At 23.6% G+C, this 14189-nt stretch overlaps 1 protein-coding gene across 50 annotated transcripts in view; it reads right to left on the bottom strand.

Annotated features, from left to right (window-relative positions):
• The window catches only part of LOC122852798 (longitudinals lacking protein, isoforms A/B/D/L), a 66712-nt gene that overhangs the window by 49217 nt on the left and 3306 nt on the right, over positions 1 to 14189 (bottom strand). For 42 of the 50 annotated variants that reach the window (XM_044152856.1, XM_044152848.1, XM_044152854.1 and 39 more), the window contains exons 3-6: positions 13631 to 14025; positions 13131 to 13353; positions 12684 to 12861; positions 12014 to 12142 (exon numbers count right to left, since the gene is read on the bottom strand). In XM_044152856.1, coding sequence (XP_044008791.1) covers positions 12014 to 12142; positions 12684 to 12861; positions 13131 to 13353; positions 13631 to 14025 — 925 coding nt within the window. Of the gene's footprint in view, positions 1 to 179; positions 461 to 679; positions 1061 to 1970; positions 3242 to 4135; positions 4554 to 12013; positions 12143 to 12683; positions 12862 to 13130; positions 13354 to 13630; positions 14026 to 14189 lie in introns of those variants that run through there. The other 8 variants (XM_044152835.1, XM_044152836.1, XM_044152837.1 and 5 more) reach the window with 6 other exon arrangements.

The following is a 14189-nucleotide window of genomic DNA, read 5'->3' on the forward strand; positions in this document are numbered from 1 at the left end:
TTATAAAGCAATTTATATATTTAATTATTATTTATTTAACATTCATGTGTTATTAATAAACAGAAGAATAATTTATTGATATTTAAAAAAACCAAATCAATCACTTGGTTATTTAGCAAGATAAAAAAAAAAAGAATTATTATCTATTAGATGAACTCTTGTTTAACAGCTAGCATTACTTCTTCAAGATTTGATTGTTGATGTTGTTGATGATTTTTACGAGGACAAACACGTTTTATGTGTCGTCGTAATCCAACATGTTGACTAAATGTACTACCACAATATTGACAAACATGAGTTACTCCACAATCATAACGTCGATGTTCAATAAGATGACATTTTCTTGCATAAGATGAACCACAATTATCACAAGAAAAACGAATTTTCGTACTATCACAATTACGAACACGTTGACGTATATTTTTAGTTCTTTTTTTTCGATTCGAAATGCCCCTTTTATCTGAAACAAAAGAAAAAAAAAAAAAGAAAAAAAAAAACATTGTAAATATATTTCGAAAAGTAACGAATTTTATTTATAAAAAAATATAAATATATAGTACTAATTATTACTCAACATTTAGATAATTAATGATAAGTAATTTTATTATTTATATAAATTATTAACATTACAATAAATTAAATTAATAAATATCTTTTTTTTTTTTTTTTTGTACCTCTTGTACGAATTAATTGTTTTTTTTTTTTTCTTTTTGGTTTTTTAAATTAACTATTATTAATTTGTTGGTTTTTGTTTAATGATAACACTTGGCTTTGTGTTTTTGAAGACTATTAAAATGATTAAATGTTGATAGACATCTATCACATGTATGTAAACGTCCACAATCAATTCTAGTATGTCGTGTGAGTAATGTTAATGATGAAAAACTTGCATGACACTCTGAGCATAAAAACTTTTTTCTCTGATTGTAGACACGTGATTCTGGATTCCAATGACAACTTATATTCATATGTTTACGTAGAATATTCATTTTTGTGTATGATTTTCGGCAGAATACACAAAAAAATTGACGAGGAGGTTGAGTTTTATATCCAATCGGTTCTGAAAATATAAAATGAAAAGAAATAAAAAAAAAATTAACATTTAAAGTAATATAATATGTACTTATATATTTTTTTTTTTCCATAATAATTACAAGTAATATTTCAATCAAATTACGGATATAAAAAATTTTTAATAATAATTTGTGTAAAACAAGCCAAGTGACAAAGAAAATGTCGTGTTTTTTTGTTTTTTTGTTTTTTTTTTGTAAATTAAAAGAAACAGTTAAATAGAAATACATTAACCATAAATTTACTGCAAACAATTATCTGTAAAATACGTGCAATATTTTGTAAATAAAAATTAAGGACAATTATTTATAAATTTAATAAAAATATATATATATTTTTTTTTGTAATATAAGACTAAGAATTGATGAGAATATTAAGCTAATTTACTAAGCAGTTTTTTTTGTTAAATATTTAGATGGACTTTTGTAATTACAATATAAACAATTTTTTTTCATTCGTATAAATTGTGGATATAATTTTTTACTTATTATAAAAGTATTTTTCAAGAATATCCTTTGATGAATGTAAAATATTTAAATGTTTTAATTATTTGTTGTACTGCAACTGAAACAAAATCAATGGAAAAACTTTTCCAGCATAAAAAAATATATTTTTAAAAATAAAAATTAAAACTTTAAATAATCTTTAATTTAAAAAATTATTTTCACCATTTATTTGTGTTTTATATTTTTAAATTAAACAATAACTTATTGAAAAAAATAAAATTATTTATATTTTAAATAAATAAACTAAAGCTAAAAATTTAATCAAGCCAAAAAAAAAAAAATAATTTACATTCACAAACACACATATTTTTTTTTAAATTAAAAAAATAAATTTTTTTTTCTAATTTTCTTTAAAAAATAAATCTTGAAAATTGTATTTTCATTTTATTTACATTTTTTTTTTCTTTTTTTAGTACTATATAATTTAAGACCCTCATATATTTTTTTTTTTTTGAATAAATAAATATACTTTAATGTAATTATTAACAATAGTGATAATAAATAGAAAAAATTGTTATTTTCATTTGAATTATTGAATAATTCCATTGTTGAAAATTGATGTTGCTGGATGATGTGCTCTGGCAACATGATCCATAAGTGTATCAGGCCTCGAGTAGGTTTTTCCACAAAATTGACAAATACACTTAATTTTTTCAGGACCACAACCATAACGTGTATGTCTATTTAATGATGATAAATTTTTATACATCTTTCCACATTCACGACAAAAATGTACATCACGTCCTTGATTGTTTACTGAAAGCATATAAATCAATAATAAAATCATAAAAATATTATTCAAAATAATATAGAGCTTTTTTTTTAGTATCATTTTTTTTTCTTTTTTTCTAATCTTATTATTGAGTGCTTCACAAATAGTACAATTTTAAAAAAAAAACTAATAAAAATTCATACGCAGTGAAAATTAATAAAAAAAAATAAATTATTCAACAAACAAATTTATTATATAATAATTTGTGTAATTATTAATTAATAATTAATTAAATTTTCATTTTTTTTATTTCAAAAATATAATTTAAAAAAAAAAGAAACAACATAGATTAGACAAATTTTTTGTTTTTTTCTTTATAAATTATCATTACAATTTTTAATTGTAATTTTTAAAATTTTGGTGTTAAAAATTTTTTAAATCAATTTTTTATTTGGCAGTATTATTTTTTTGTTCTTAGAGTTTAATTTTTTTTTAATAAACATATTTTAATTCCCCTATTAAACTCTTTGATAAATTGAATAATATTATAAATTTATTTATTTACATACTGTACACCATGTACGTAATTATTTCAACTCTTTAATTAATAATTGAAAGAGTTGAATTAACAAAATTAATATATAATAGGAAGACAATATTTTAGTTAAAATTAATAAAAATGTTTCGTTTTATTTGGTGATGTGAAGATATTACTTGGAAAATGCAGCACCACCATGGATATTCAAAATATGTTGTTTCAAATGATCTGGACGATTAAAATGCTTGCCGCATAATGTGCAGGTAAATGTGTATCTACTTCCTAAACCACCACATTCGAAACGACTGTGTCTTGTTAAACTGGATCTACTTCTGTATTTACGTCCACACATAACACAACGAAAACGTAGTTGATCATCCATCGTAACACCATAATCCATTGTACCAATATTTGCTGTAAACATACATGGAGGAATCTTTTATAATTCAAGTTTACGCGTGACCAATTTAATTTTCATTATTTTAATAATTAAATTTATAATTAAAAATATTTTTTAAACAATCATAACGCGACAAGTGGGAAGAAGAGACAGACACAATTTTTTTTTTTCAATTTCACGAAAAGCAAGAATTAAAATTAATCTTGTAATTATTACTAATTTTTTTTTTTTCTATTTAATCACAACAAAAACAACTTGAGACAGAAAAAAAAAAAATAGTAATAATAATTACAAAATTAATCTATTTTTTAATTTTTTTTTTTTCCAAAGAAAGCTTCAAATTTTTATGCTGAGACACTATTTACAGATATTTGAATTGTCTTTTTTTAAAATTAACAATCAATTTCGAAAAAAAAAAAAAGAAAATGAAAATGATTATTATTAATTAAAAAAAAAAAATTATACAATTTAAAACGTATTTGACAAGTTAAAAAAAAATAAAGAAAAATGATTCAGGCTGTTATTTACATGCAGATAAATTAATGAAAATTGTGATTGGTCAGATTAGTTTATTTTATATTTTTTAAAATAATCAATCGTTGCTGAGAATAATTAATAAAATTAAAATGCCAACATAAGATACCTCCTTGTATGTTTTTTTATAAAAAAAAAAAAAAAAATTCCAATTTGCAATATTCCCATTAACAATTAGCCCAAGAAAATTAAGAAAAAAAAACAAAAAAAAATGATTCCATTCATACCTTGTTTGATGATTTTTTTAAAAAATCCCAAAATGCACCATTAGCGATAATTTATTGTTAATTTTAATGAAATATTGTGTGCAAAATAAAATGAATTTTAATTTTTTATTAAACATTTTATGATTATTACAAATAAACTCACCTTAATGACAAAAAATAAAAAATAGAATAAGAAGAAATAAAATATTTACTTGATGATGTAAATATATGTATATAGTTGTATAAATATTTTTTTATAAATTGAAATATATAAATTAAGAATTTTTCCAAAATTTCGAAAGAACACGAACGTCCTTTGGTGTAATTTGACTCTGGATTTGTGATAATGATGTTGATACAGGACTCTTTGGAGCTGGAGAAGTAGCAGTAGTAGTAGAAGTACCAACAGCACCACCAACAGCACCAATAGCACCAATAGTATCATCAGTAAAACACTCGCCAATATGTCGCAGCAAACCACCACGATACTTGTAGCTTTTTCCACAACTTGGACATGCAAGCCTTCGATAATCAGCCATTGGATGTATTGGTAGTTGATGACTGGTCCCTGGACTCGTTCTGACAGCTAGAACCATCCATACGAGCAAGGATCACCCCATGGCAACTTAATTTACATACTCTTTCATTCAATCAACTCTTTCTCTCTCTCTCTCTTCCTTTTTCTCTTTCTTAATTTTTTTATAAATAAAAAATATGAACTCAACATTTATCAATATCTAATCATCAAATTATACTGGCCAAGCCCAAATAATATTTTACAAACTCGTGTATATATGCATAATTTATATATTGAGTTGTGATTTTTTTTTTTTTTTTTTTTTAATTCTTTTTTGTAATTTTATTCCTTTTCTAATCAACTACGTCAACAATAAAAAGATAAGCAATTGTGGCAAAGAAACCCGAAATACACACCATTTTATAAAACATTTTTCAACAACAAAAAAAATCAACATTTATTTTTATATTTTAGAAAATTTGTTTAATTAAAAATTTAATCTATCAAGAAATTTATATATTTTAATGTGATTTTATATTGTTGGTTGAATAATGTTTTTTTTGAAAAAAAAAAAAAAAAAAGTCATTTTATTTCGTCGAGTTAGTTGCTCTCACTTACTGAATAAATGAAAATAAAATGAAAATAGATTTTTCAGACCCTCGAAAAATAATCCCAACGTGTATTCCATATTTTATTTTATTTTTTTTTTGTGTGTTAGATGATATACCTGAAAAAGCTTTGATAGGAATATTTAAAGGCGTAATAATAAATTTTTAAAAAATTCAATTTAACATTATTTGTTTTTATGGTTTTTAAATATTGTTTTTTATTAATATTTTCAATAATTATTTTCCATTGATGATGAAAATCCATCGACTTGCTGAGTTGTATACTTGATGATGATAATTTTTTTTTTTAATTGGAGAGCATCGGGATCCTTGGTAGAATTTCTCTTGAATATGTTTGTTCTACTTATAATTTAAATTAAATTTTTCAAGCTTATTTATGATTCTATATTTTTTTTTTTTTTAAATGAATTTACTCTTGATAATATTTAGAATAATCAATGACAAAAAAAAAATAATAAATAAAGCACTTATCAATATTAATTATATATACCTTGTTTTAATTATCAAGTTAGTAGAAATATTTTTTTTTTTTTCTTTTTAATCATTAGGTGTTAACATTAAATAATTATCTGATAAAATAAATTTTACTCGAGTAACATGTCTAGTTAAATGAATTGTTCTTTAATAAATTAATCATTTTTTTAACCTATTTTTTAACAAAAATCATTTTTATATATACGAGGATATTTTTTACAATGTTTATCAATATTTCACGTGATTCAATAATAACTTATTTACTTTTGTTTTAAAAAAAAAAAAAAAAATTATTCTATACATTTTGAAAATAATAATAATGAATCTATACATACATAAAAAAAAACTTTTAAAAAAAAATTTCTAATTTATAGTTTTTTAATTGGCAGTTTAATGGACTTTTTTTAATTTCTCAAATTTCTAAAAATATATTTGAATTTTGTCAAGTCTTATACTTGAACAAAAATTAAATAAAAAAACTAATTCCAAGTGTGTTTGGTTTTACTCTACGCCATGATAAAAATGATTTAAAAAAAAAAAAAAAAAACTAATATTGAATAAATAAATAATAAGAAAACAAAATTACATGAAAAAAAAAATTAAATTATATAATATCATAACGTGGCGTAGAGTAATCCAGACACAATAATTTATTAATTCTACTAAAATTTGTTGGTCTTTTTCTTGATGTGGATGATGGTGGTGGTGTCCAAGTGTGAAACATCTTGATATTTTTTTGATTGATTTATCAACAACAACAACAGCAGCAGCAGCAAACATGGATAAAAAAAAGAAACCACAAAAGATTTTTTTTTTCATTCACAACTCATCACAAGTACACACACAAGAATCTAATTTAAAAAATTAATTAATAATTGTTACTAAAATGATGATAATAATGACTGATATTTAATCAAATTAAAACATCGTTAGATACTCTGGCCATGAGGAAAAAACGAATATAAATTGATTAAATATTTCATCATTATTATCATCATGTTTTTACAATTTCATCTAGCGATAAGAATTTTGATATCAAGCAGCTCATTAACACTCACATTTACTCAATGAAATAATCAAAAAATGGAGCTGAAAAATAAATACATATTTGCAAAAATATATACAATAATTATAATTAATAAATAATAACAAGGAATGTAATGATTTATGAGTAGGAAATTGGACAAAAGGTTCATTTGGAAAATGGAATTAAAATGTTAAATAATTTTAGATAATTTTTTATAATTAATTTAAGGGTCACCCTGTGCGCCGATACAACGCACAAGATTAATATACTTACATTATTAATTTTATATTTTACTTTACTCTTTGAATTGTTTTATATTCATCATCATCATGTTTAAATTATTTTTCATCTTCTTTCTTGATGAGAGTCAAATACACCCATTCGAAATTTAAAAAAATTATCAATTTAGAATGGTAGTAAATTGACCCTGATTAAAAAAACTGCTGCAAAGAAAAATATTCAAATTACGCGAATAAAAAATCAACAATTTAACGAAAAAAAATAACCGATATTAAAAATTCATGTAAAAATGTTTTAAAAAAAATTAAAAAAATATCTGAAATATTTTAAAAATAAAATTAGTTAAAATTTGTTGGTTACCTAAAAATTAATAAACATCAAAAATTAATACACACATTGTTTAAATAATTTATAGTTGACATAATAATTAAATGTTTAAATAAAAAAATAACATGAAACATTTTTAGCTGCAAATTTAAAAGACAGTACTTGAATTAACATGACATGGAAAATTTATCAAATACAAGTTATTAAAAAATATTATTAAAAAAATTAAATGAGACAATTTTATTGTCATTTGATTTCTTACCAAATACTTAACCAAAAAATTGATGATCTTGAATCTTCTTTGACGAATTTTTACATTCTCAAAACTTAAGTTAATCAAAATTCTCAAAAAAGTAGAGTTTTTGCTTCACTTTAAGAATTGACAATGTCGAATGAACGTTGTTAAAAAAAATATACATTTTCTCGATGATTGAATTACATTATTTAATAGTCTAAAGTTTCAATCCAACTTTACGATTAAATATGTACATCAAAGTTGTCCAAAAAAAAGGGGAGAACAATGCTTTAAAAATACAATTATAATCGTAAAGTTTTGAAAAGTTAGTGCGAAATCATCAGACTATTAAACAAACCAATCATCAAGAAAAATTAATCGATGAATTTCTTCATTCTTCTTAAAATAAATCTTCTTTCTATATTGAAATAAATACAAGTTAATACAAATTACAAATTTCAAGTTAATAATCCTGTAAAAAAATCATCATGAATTAAAAACATCAACAAGATAAATAACACAGAAATTACTCTGTTTTTTTATCAACAAAAATGCAAATAATTAATTTACAAATAACAAGTAAAATTTCAAATATTAAATCATCAAAAAATATACAATATATCATAGAAAAAAAATTATTCAATTCATTACCATCCATTTGACCTTTTACCATTTACCAAAAAAATCGATGATCTTGTTGTAGTCTTCTCTCAACTTCAGCAGCTCGAAATATATTTTTAAAAATATTTCGTAAATTACGAAAATAAAAAAAACAAAATACATTTCAAGCGCTTGTTGATAAAACACAGATAAAGGTTATCATGACGAAATAAAAAATAAAAAAGTATTTTTTATACAATCATGATATACCAAAAGCTGATAAATTCTTCTCTCTTCTTTCTTCATTCTTCAATCTTCTTTTTAATATTTATTATCAGCATGCAGGAATAATTTTAAACGCGACCACAAAACATGAAATAACACGATTATGGCAGTATTTAAAATTAACTTCCTCTCTTCTTTAATAATACCTTAACACTTTGGAGCAATAAAATATGACAAATTTATGACAAATAAAATATTTGTTTATAAAACATGTTACACAAATATAAATTATATCGACGAATACAATACAATATCACGAATATTATAAATATAATTAATCTTTTTTTTTTTTTCTCATTTTTTTTTGCGTCTAAATATATATATTTTCTTTTTTATATAATATTAAATTGCTTATGTATTAAAATGTCATAGTAAATCGCCATAAGCAAATATTATTTTGAGATTTATTTATCTCAATATATTTTTTCTACTATTCACATTTATGATTTACTTTTTGTTTATATATTTTCATTATTATCTAAGTATATATATTTTTTAAATATATAAATTATATTGTGATTGGGTTAATAAAACATTAGATGTATATGCATTACGAATAAAAAGCGAGTTATGTACACGTGGGTTAGTGGAAAAAAAAATATGTGTTTTTGAGGACAAACGCATACACATAATTACTCGTTAAAAATATCGAAATTATTATTTAATAATAATAATATTACTAAGCTATTGTTAAACACAAATTTTGTGGTATTTATAATTTTTTAAAATATTTTTAACAAGTTGTGCAGGCGCATGTGTCTCAGAGTTTGTTAGAGTGAAAAAATATTTTTTAAAAATTGAAAAAAATATATAAATAATAAACACTACCGAAGGAAGCTTAACATGCAAAACGAATTACGAAAAATAATGGCACAACGTAGTGAAGATGTAATAATAAAATTTGAGTTTTTCATATTTTTTTTAAGATCAAAATGTCATTAAACATTTTGATTAAAACAACAGGGAAAAGAGAGGAAAATAAAATTAAAAAAAAAAAAGAAAAAAAAAAAAAACATTGACCGGTTTTTAAAATTTAATTTAAACGTACAAATGTTTGTTCTTTGGAGCAAATATGATTTAAAAAAAAAAAATAAAATAAATGAAAGCTTCGGTGATGAAGCGGAAGTGGATAGGTGAAAGTAAAACACAATTTTCCTAGCATGCATTTAGGAAAACAATGATAAGGTGAAGAAATAAAAATAAAGCCCGATTGAAATGTTCAAGTAGAAAAGAACAACCATTTGTACGTTTTAATGTATTTTTTTTTTTCTTTTTTTTTTTTTTTGTTTCACATAAAAATTTTTAATAGAAAGAACTAAGTTTCAATGCGTGCCGTTTTTTTTCATTTTTGTTTTTCTTTTTTTTTTTTAGTAAAAATACGTGCGATCTTGTGATTCATCACGATTATTAATTATTATTAATAATTATTAATATTATTTTAATACAAAACTACCAGTAGGAAAAAAAAAAAAAATACGAACACGACTACGAAAGGTGGTTTTCTTGTTTCTTTCTGGGAATAAATTTTTGGGAAATATTTTTCAGCGAATAAATAAACGAGAATAATTTCACGTAAATAATTATAATCAAGATTAATATTCATGATAACTTGTTTAAATATTATGTGAAATTTTTCTTTTTTATTATATCGCATTTAACAAACATGTAAAATCGACAATTTATCGTTCTACATACTACAAACAACGTGGCGCAACATCGGCTAATATATAAATTTTCTTTAAATGACAAAAAACATAAAATAAACATAATGAAAATAAAATTTCCGTATGAATATTAAGCTGTTAAATTATTATCCCTAATAATAGAAAGGATATATCATGTCTATTCAATAAATAATTAAAAAATCAATTCAAGATAACACGTCCCTAGCGATAAGAGAAAACGACCAAAATAATCAATGCAAATGACGTGTTTAAATTAAGTTTAAATTTTAAATAAATATCCAAAATTATTATGCAATTTATTGATGAATAATGTTTACTAATTTAGCATCGTCACAAACATTGATTGAAGAGGTCATTTGCCCTCTTTATCCGTAATTACCTTGACTAGGTCCCACGTTGGATCACCAAGCTCAGCGATCATTTAGTAATACCGGTAAAAAATAATAATAACAATAATCTCTCTCTCTTTAACTAATTAAAAATATCTAAATTTTTTTTTAGCCATCTGCAAAACTACATCTGTAACCAACAGCTTTTTATATAAAAAAAAATTAAATAAAACGGCAGATGCAAAAAATAAACCAGCTGCTGTCTTTTGGAATTTCGCATGTGAATTTTTTTCTTCTTCAATTTTCATTCTACTCCGAAATAAATATGCCCAGTTTAATCATATTTAATTTTATCATATTTTAGTAATAATAATTGCGTAATGTCATTGCGAAAAAACTCAATTATAAAATAATCCAAAGAGAGAGAGAGGAGGAGGGAAGGGGCAAGTCAACGACGACACAGAGTTCATTGGCCTGGTGAAACGCGAATCTAGGTCAACATATATATGATGCTTTCTATCTTGCTCTCTGATTTCAAATAAAATTCATGATGATAAATAAATTGTATAGTAACTATTAATTTCTTCTTCTCACGCTCTATCTAAACTTTTTTTAAACTTATTTTCTTATTTCATTTTCAATCATAATTTTAGCTTATTTAATGTAACAGAAATCAAGCGAAACGTGTATATTTATTTTTCATTTGTTGGTTTTTATATCATGCCCTATTTCTAGCTGCAAAAATTCCAAGAGAAATTGTTCTCAGTTATAGGGGAAGAGAGAGATATTCCTCTCCAATTCTAAAGCAGCTTTATATGGGGCTCAAGGCCAACACAAGTTTTTTTTTTTTTTTTTTTTTCGTGGGAATGTCTCGACGACGTCCCCCCCCTTCTTTAGTCAACCGGCAATACCCTTTTTTTTATTCTGACCATTTTAAATTTCTAGTCCCCTAAAGAAAAATCATTTTTATAAATTCTTCTCTCTACATGTTGTTTCATGTTTTTCTCATTTTGGTTGTATAGTTTTTTTTTAATCTTATTTTAAAACCTTTCATGGAGAAAGGAACTATCCAGCTACACAAAGACTTTTTATTTATTTTTCTTTTGTCTAAATATATCTAAAATTCGTGTATTTTAAAAAAAATAAAATAAAATATTTTTTAACGCATTGAGGGACACTGAAGATGTTCAATATTTGATAAAAAATTTATGCAAAATAAATAATAATAAACTACGTTATTTTCTAATAGAAAAAAAAATAAAATAAAAATATTTTTTTATTTCTTTTGATGCTTGCTATGAGATCGTGCTACTCTTGAATGACAACCCGAAATTCTTGGTTGTGCCACGTTGCCAGTAGTTATTTCAGAAAAAAAAAAAAAAAGCTACATTATACCTGCGCAATTGGCACCATAAATATTGAATAGTAAAAGAAAAATTTAATTAAACTATTTCGATAAATAATTTGGCTATTTGTTAACCAGATAAAAATTGCCATTATTTCAATTGAGTTATAAAATTAATTAAATAAATTCTATTAATTCAAAATAATAATAATAATAATACATAGTAACAATAAACTCATTGAAATAATTGGCAAATAGAAATTGAGAAAATAAAATATATAATTTTTTAATATTTTGGTGCATATTGTTACGGTAAAATGTAGACAATTGTTAAATGATGTGGATGAGCCTACCTTGAGAGTCGCGATGGGCCTGAGCGGCCTCCTGTGCTGCTAGAAATACTTCATCATTTGCACCTGGAGCAGCACCGACAACACCACTGGCATTGCTTCGGTCACCAGAAACATGCCACGCTGCAAGTCCTAAATAAACAAAATCAATTGTTAATTAATAATCAAATAATATAAATTAATTTTAATTATTTCTATCTTATTTACTCGGTGGTGATTAATATCTTTTTAAATTCAAATTATCATCAACATTAAATGGCCAATATTTAGCCAGTATAAAATATATTTTCAACAATATAAATCATTGTTCTTCCAGCTCACCATCACGTGTTACACCAAAAAGAAAAAAATAACTAAAAATTTAATCTTAACCAAATATCAAACAAGTCGTTTGTAGTTTACATGATTTATTTTATTTGATAAAAAATAAATATATATATTTAAAAGAAAAATGAAAAAATAAAATATTATCAAGATACGCTAAATCTATGTAAACAATATTTGACCTCTTTCCAATTACATGAAGCTTCATGATAGACAGATAAGATAAATCAATAATATTTTATTTATTTTATTTTTCTCATGTATGTTGAAATAAAAATTTATTATTTACCACCGCGTGTGTTATTTGTATTTAAAAAAAGGAAAAAAAAAAAATTAATAGTCAACTTACCAGGATGTTGAGAGGGATCATGTGAGGGTCCAGCTCTGTTGTTATCTTGTTCCATTTCATTAAGATCATTCATGTCATCATCAAGGGTAAGGTCTTCAACACTTTCTTCAGGGTCATCCAGGTACTCGGACTTTGGCTCAATCAAGGTATCAGTAGGTTCAGGTTTTTCAATTGTCATCTATTATAAAAATAAAATAAACACATTTAATTTTTTGTAAAAAATCAAAGTTAAATAATATATATATAAATTAAATTTGTGGATATTAAATTGTCTCATGCCGTTTCCTCACTACAGTATTATTAATCATCAACGAAAATAGTAGGATAAAGCACGATATTAATTTACCAACGAGCGAAAGAAACAAGCCAGTAATAGCTCATCTCTATTAGACGTTGGATCAATCAATGTTGATGATGATTAAAAATAAATAATATAATAATAATTACCATGTCATCAGTAGGTTTGGTCAGTTGTTGCATCAATGCAGATCTACCAAGTGGATCAACTGGTTCTGATTTATCATCAACTGTATTTGTATTTGCACCAGATACATGTTGTGTCATATCACTTGAATTTGATGCTTCATGATTGTCAATTGAATTATCATCATTCATACTCCTTCTTCTTAAACGTTTTCTTCTTCGAGCAGTTGGACTTTGAGATCCTTCTCTGTAAAATTCATCATAAAAATACAAATTAATTAATTGAATAAATATAATTTAAATTGATTTATTTAAAAATAAATATAAATAATTTTGTTACGTGTCGTTTCCGCACTACAACAATATTGATTATTTTTTAAATCAGAAATAGTAGGATAAAACACGTGTTTTAATTTACCAACAAAGCGAAAGAAAAATGTAAAATATAAATAAACAAATTTCCATTAGACGTTGGTCTAAATATAATAATAATAATAATATGGATAATTTAATTTTTAAATTACCTGGAAGATAGACCCTTTGGTAGTTGTGGACTTGCTGAATCTTCTGGCAAATCACTAACTGAACTTTGTGCCAAATTGTGCCTATTATTTTTATTATTTTTTTCTATTGTCAAACCGGAAGAACCATGTGGAATGTCTGATGATTGTGTCGTTGATGGTGCTGTTTTTTGTTGTCTTGTTTCTGGTTTATTACTTGTACTACCATTACCACCTTTACTTTCCGATAATCCTTTGATTTGTAATGACTCAGCTGCTTTTAATAATGCTGCCAATTGATCTTGTGATATATTAACTTCACCTCTGTACATGTAGTCCATCATAGCTTTGAGTTCTTTAAATTTAACATCTTTTAATATGAAAACTGGATGTTTATCATAATGTTCACTAAGAAGACCCTATATTAAACAAAACAAATAAAAAAACAGAAAATTAATAATGTTAAATACAACAACAAAAAAATAAAATTAAAAGTTGGTAAAAACAAAATAACAAAATAAAAAAAGCTCTCGAGTAATTTAATCTCCAGGAGAAAGATAGAAGATATGTATTTGGAAAGATC

The sequence above is a fragment of the Aphidius gifuensis genome, linkage group LG3 (assembly GCF_014905175.1).
Source record: "Aphidius gifuensis isolate YNYX2018 linkage group LG3, ASM1490517v1, whole genome shotgun sequence".
NCBI classification, from domain to species: Eukaryota; Metazoa; Arthropoda; class Insecta; order Hymenoptera; family Braconidae; genus Aphidius; species Aphidius gifuensis.